The sequence below is a fragment of the Drosophila mauritiana genome, unplaced genomic scaffold (genome assembly GCF_004382145.1).
Source record: "Drosophila mauritiana strain mau12 unplaced genomic scaffold, ASM438214v1 Y_13, whole genome shotgun sequence".
NCBI classification, from domain to species: Eukaryota; Metazoa; Arthropoda; class Insecta; order Diptera; family Drosophilidae; genus Drosophila; species Drosophila mauritiana.
In genome coordinates, this window is record NW_022881552.1 from 17,462 (window position 1) to 23,476 (window position 6,015).

A 6,015-nucleotide genomic window follows, 5' to 3' on the forward strand; every position below is an offset into this window, starting at 1 on the left:
ACCGACGCCAGCTACGGGGCTCCGCGGCGTCGTGGAATCGCTTCACAGAATCACTTCTGTGTATGTGACAAAATTGTTAAATTATGATAATCGATTATAACGCGCACAAATTAAATTGCCATACAACTATATGTATGTAATTATATTATGCATGTATGTATGTACATACAACTCAATGCATATATGTATGTACATATGTATATATACAAATTATGTTTTTTTTTTTTTTTTTTTTTTTTGTTTTATACGTATCATTTATTTTAATACACGCCCTAACGTTATTTAAATAAATGCAAGACCGCCAGGCCTCCATACATAAATTACAAAAAGAATATCAGATCTCACAATACGAATGGCATGGTACCTTAAATCCATACACACAAAAATTGTATAAATAGAAAAGAATTACGTTAATAACTAATAAGTACAACGGAATTGTGTGGAAGATGTGGTCCAATCTTCACTTTGTGTTATTTTTATCAGACTCCGTATGTCTCACAGAATGTGGGAACCTTGCGTTCCACCAACTCAACTCTTGTCTTTTTACATGCTCATAACTGCTATTTGATTTAGGCTAGCTTCTGCTACGATCTTTTACGCGACTTATGCGATGGTCGATCCTGAGGCAGTTTAAACTCAAGGGGATCGTAGTCCTCATACGCGAGCTTTCGCTCTGGCGCCGACTCAGGTAACTTGTTGATTTTCTGCAGTCGTGCAAGAACAATCTGCAAATGCCGACCGATATAGTCCTCGGCGGGTGCCAAGCGTTGGGCGTACTGCAGGCATGCAGCTGCCTTGGCCAGCCGCTTACGTTCCACGAACACCACGCAGAGGTTGTGCAAGCCCTGAGTGTTGTGGGGATCGTAGTGAAGTATGCTGCGGTAGCACTTCTCCGCCTCGTCCAGATTCTTCATGTGATTAATGTAGATGTCGCCCAGCAGGATCAGGCCTTTAACATGCGACGGATGATGTCGTATCAGTTGATTCAGAAATGGCACCGCATCCAAGGGCCGTTTTGTATCGGCCAGTAGCAGAGCCAGATTAAAAAGTGGTTGAGTGTTCCCGCGTTGTTCAAAAAACTTCTCTCGGCCGGTAGCGGTGGTTAGACGTTTGCGTCGGTAGAGTCTTCTTCTGAAGATTACGTTGGAGGGCTTGACTTCGCCCCCTTAGGTTTATTGACTAGCCTTGTGGCGTAGCAATGTGAATAATAAGTACAGTTATTATTTGAGACTGTAAGCCGGAGCACGTTCTGATTTATTTCGATGCAAAACTGAGACTAAAGAGATAACAAAACATAGAGCTAAGTTTTCCAAAACGGCAACAAGACGAGTCGGCAAAGCCGACTCAGCATTCCCTGCAGCGCGAAGCAACACTCCGAACAAGAAGTGTCAGCCTTCCGTTGCCGGACGTTCTTTGCGCAGAGCGCTGAACTCAATTCTGGCGCGTCAGCATTCTATACGTAGAGCTACTTAGTTGCTATGAATTATTATGTTAAGAGTTGTTAACTTACACATGTATTATTCTCGACTTTTTATTTTATCTTGTTATAAACAACCAAAGACCTATCCATTTCAATGCTATTTTGTGTCTGGGCCCATAACCTATTTATAAATATTATTGTGAAATACAATTATAAAATATTGTGAGACTAGCATGAAATAAATAGGCATGTGTTTGTTTTCTTTATTTATGACTCTTTATTGTAAGAACAACTGCACACTGTCGCTTTCGTAAATCGACTGACGCTGCGTTGATCATAGGCACACATGCAAGGACACAAAGCGAAGCGTTCGAGTTCCCGCGTATTACGCACGACTTTTTGCTGCGCTGCGCGATTTTTCGACATATACGAGTCTGGTCAGCCGTAAACAGCTACAAAACCTGCAAATCCACACTGGGGCTTGTGCCGCGGTTCTGAGCGGTAAAGTAAATTGGCAATTAATCAGATCTGCTGCATCAGATAAGACAGCATTGCCAACCTTTCGCGGTGGTCGAGCTGGTAAGTCTGGCTTTGCCAGATCAGCGGTGCGATCAGCATTCGGCCGCGCGCTCGTTGAACGTGAAATTCGAATTCAAATTCAAGTTTGAATTAATTAATTTGAACTAAAATTTTGAAATCAAAATCAAGAACTGCAACTAGTTCTAATTCCCACGGAGCGCTGGTGACCAAAAAGCCATAGTCCCCCTATTATATCAGATGGACAGAAAAGGGGGGCAGTGCCCCCGACCCCAACGACACGTTTAGGAGGAGTGGATATCGAGGTCCTCTATAAGAGGAGTCGGAACCCCAATCCAGGTTGCGGGAAGTGAGTAAGCAGGCCCCCCGCCGCCGAAAACTAGCGACTGCAGTGCAGCTGTGGATGTGGAGACTCTGGCCCCTACAGCCTCCACGACTGCCACAAGCCAAAAGACGATGGACTTCATCAGCGTTCCGGCTCAAAGGGCAGGAGCGAAGTCCTAATCAGGATCGGCGCATCGCTCGCCAGAACTGACCACGACGCTCCAGAATGAGGACCTAAAGGGAAGGGTCATGATGAAAGTCAAGATCACCGCCATTCTATCCTCGCTCGAGACTAGGCGCCACGTAACCAGTGAGGACAGGGGCGTGCTATTGGACCTATCGGCGCTCAATAACAGAGCAATTGAGCTACAGGAGGGTAACAACAACAAGCCACCCAGACAGGCTTCACCAAATGTGCAGGTCCCCAAAACGGACAACCATACATCTGCCGCGAAATCCAGCGGTAAGGCGGTACCCATGAGGGCTGACTCCAAACCGGAAAGTTATGCGTCTGTCGCCAAGGACGCTAACAAGGACGAAGAATGGGCTACGGTGAAGCCTAAGCCCCTGCTCAAAAAACCTGAGGCGCTAATCCTGAAAAAACGGGTGAGCTTACGTACTCGGATATGCTTCGGAAGATGAAAGCAGAACCGAGTCTGAGCGAATTCGGCAAGCACGTACGTAAAATAAGGAGAACGCAACAGGGAGATCTACTTCTTGAATTAGAAGGTAAAGCCTCTGAGGTCATCCCCAACTTTAAAAATGAGCCAGAAGCGACGCTCAAAGAGATTGCTTCGGTTCGCATGGGCGCGCATAGGACTGCGCTAATCTGCAGCAGATTAGACGAGGCTACGACGGCCCAGGATCTTCATAATTCCCTGGTCTCCCAATTTCAGGGCATCTGCCTAGAACCAGAGGATGAAAGAGCCTCCGCAGGATGCGTGACGGGACCCAGATAGCCTCTGTGCTGATGTGCGCGGACGCACATTGCGGTTATCAACCGGGGCGTTGTAACCGTGAGATGGTCACGTTGCCGCTTAACCAAAGGCATTCGCCCAATAAGATGCTTCAGATGCCTCGAATTCGGCCACCGGGCTCCCAATTGCAAGTCAGTCGATCGCTCTGACTGCTGCCTACAGTGCGGCGAGCATGGACATAAAGCAAAAGGCTGCGTAGCCCCACCAAGATGCCTGATCTGCAGCAGTGACGTGGACAAGAACCATGCGACGGGTGGTTTTGCCCCACCTACAAAGCTAACACCAAAGGAGCTAATAGCCGTCAAAATGATGCCAGAAGTAATTAACATCATTCAGCTCAACGTCAACCATTGCGCAGCTGCACAGCACCTCCTGACTCAAACGGCGAAGGAGCGCAATGCGGACGTAGTGCTTCTGAGTGAACCATACCTTCCTGGTGTGGGCAACTCAGGAGTGCTACCCGATGAGACAGGCAAGGCGGACATTAAATGTACATCCAGTCTATTGGTAGAGGGAAACCGTACCAATGCGCGGCATAGCATACGCGAAAATTAGAGGAACCCACTTCTACAGCTGCTATTCTCCACCTAGCGACAGTCCCGAACAATTCGAGCACATGCTCGAAAAGCTGGTCAGCCATGCAAGTGGGCGCAGACCAACAGTCATCGGAGGTGACCTCAATGCCTGGGCTACAGAATGGAGCAGTCGAATTTCTAACACAAGAGGACGAGCAGTGATCGATGCCGTGATCTAGGTCTCGTATTGCTAAACGACGGACTCAAACCGACGTTTAATTATGGCAGAGGTACGTCTTTCATTGATGGCACCCTTGTTAGCAGAGTTCTAGTGGCTAGCTCGAACTGGATGGTCCATGAGGACATAACGCTGAGCCACCATAACCTGAACCATAATTGTTCGGTGCCCGAACAATGTGGCCGATACCCAAACAGCGAAGATGGGCGCTAGGACCGGTATGGGACCAGATCGAGAGCATGGAGTCAATAAATGGACACGCGGAGATCATGGTGACAGCGATCATGGATAGGCTCAGAACAACGTGTGATGCGGTAATGCCGAGGAAAATGAACAAATGAACAAAGCCCCCTGTCTACTGGTGGAGTGACTCATTGCACCAGCTTCGCACGGAATGCCTCAAGGCGAGGAGACAAGCGCAGCGATCTAAAGGGCAACCGCCACGCATTGAGTTATATAAAGCGAAGCGAACTGAGCTTAAGAACGGCATATCAGCAGCAAAAGCGAATGCATTTAAGGACCTGATTGCTAGCGTAGACGACGACCCCTGGGGTCTCGCCTACAAAGTCGTAAGGAAAAAAACTCAATTCCGTTGGTGCAGGATCTACGCAGGATCCAGCCGCCCTGGCTAACATCATGTCGGAACTATTTCCAAGCCAACACACGATATGGCAACCCGCTGTTGACCCCCTAGCCACAATATGCGAAGTCGTCGAAGCAGCAAAGAAGATCAGATCGAACAAAGTTCCGGGCATTGATGGTATCCCGGCCGTGATCCTCAAAGCAGCCGCCACCGCAAGACCTGAGGTCTTCAGGGATACATTCCAACAGTGTCTGCTGGACGGAGTCTTCCACAAGCGCTGGAAAAAGATGAAGCTCTCAGGTCCTTCTGCCGAAAGAAAAGGGGCCCGCAAATGCACCTCGCAATTACCGATCGTTGTGTCTGTTGGGCAGTGTTGGCAAGCTCTTTGAGCTCATAATGTACGCGCGCATTGAGCTAATCACTGAAAGTCCCACAGGCCTTCAGAGCCAACAGTATGGCTTCCGGAGGGGAAAACTACGCTCGACGCTCTCAAAGCCGTAACAGACGCTGTCAGGAAAGCACTCGACGGTAACCGATGGTTAGGCGGCAGTAAGGAGTACTGTGCTATCATCACGCTAGACGTCAAGAACGCATTTAATACAGCGAGATGGCCCAATATCCAACATCCATTTCCGACTATATACGAGGCGTAATTGGCAACTACTTCAGGGACCGTGTGTTATGGTACGTAACAGAAGCTGGTCCAAGAAGCCACCAAGTCTCCGCAGGTGTTACCCAAGGGTCGGTACTAGGACCGATCTTGTGGAACATTATGTATGATGGATTACTGAGCATTAGCAAGCCCAGAGGTGTGGAGCTGCACTGCTTCACCGACGACGTTGCGGTAACAGCGGTCGCCAAGACAATACCGGAGCTCCAGGACAAAAGTAACGTGGCAATCAGGGCGGTCATAGAATGGCTCGAGAAAGTCGGACTTAGAATAGCTGCGCATAAGACCGAAGTAGTCCTGCTGAGCAGCAGAAAGTCCGTTAAGTGCATGCGTGTGGAAGTCAAAGGAGTTGAAGAAGTTGAGAGCTGAAATACCTTGAGGTTCTAATAGACCGAAGGCTTTCGTTCAAGGCTCACGCAATGTATGCCAGCAAAAAAGCGGCAATGACAGCAGCAGCCTTGGCGAGAATCATGCCCAACGTGGACCCAGATTGCCGGCTAGGAGACTGTTAGTGGCGGTGTCAAAGGCAACGCTGCTTTACGCTGCCCCTATCTGGAGCTGCGTTACCACCAAAAAAACCTATCTAGATAGTGCCCGCGCAGTATCACGGACAATGGCTCTCAAACTAATCAGAGGCTTTAGAACCATACCGGACGACGCAGCGCACGCTCTGTCAGGCATTACACCCATTGGCCTGGACATAAAGGGCAGATATCTAGGGAGAGAGGGGCATACCCAGTTAGAGATCAGA

General features: G+C 48.6%; 1 protein-coding gene across 1 annotated transcript; it reads right to left on the bottom strand.

Moving 5' to 3' along the window:
* Positions 1-463: 463 nt before the first annotated feature.
* On the bottom strand, positions 464-1,131 carry LOC117149995 (protein O-mannosyl-transferase Tmtc3-like; the record flags this gene model as incomplete). The annotated part of the gene is made up of 1 exon (XM_033316883.1): positions 464-1,131. A coding segment is annotated over one exon (547 nt), but the record flags the coding sequence as incomplete, so codon positions are not given.
* Between the last annotated feature and the right edge of the window lie 4,884 nt (positions 1,132-6,015).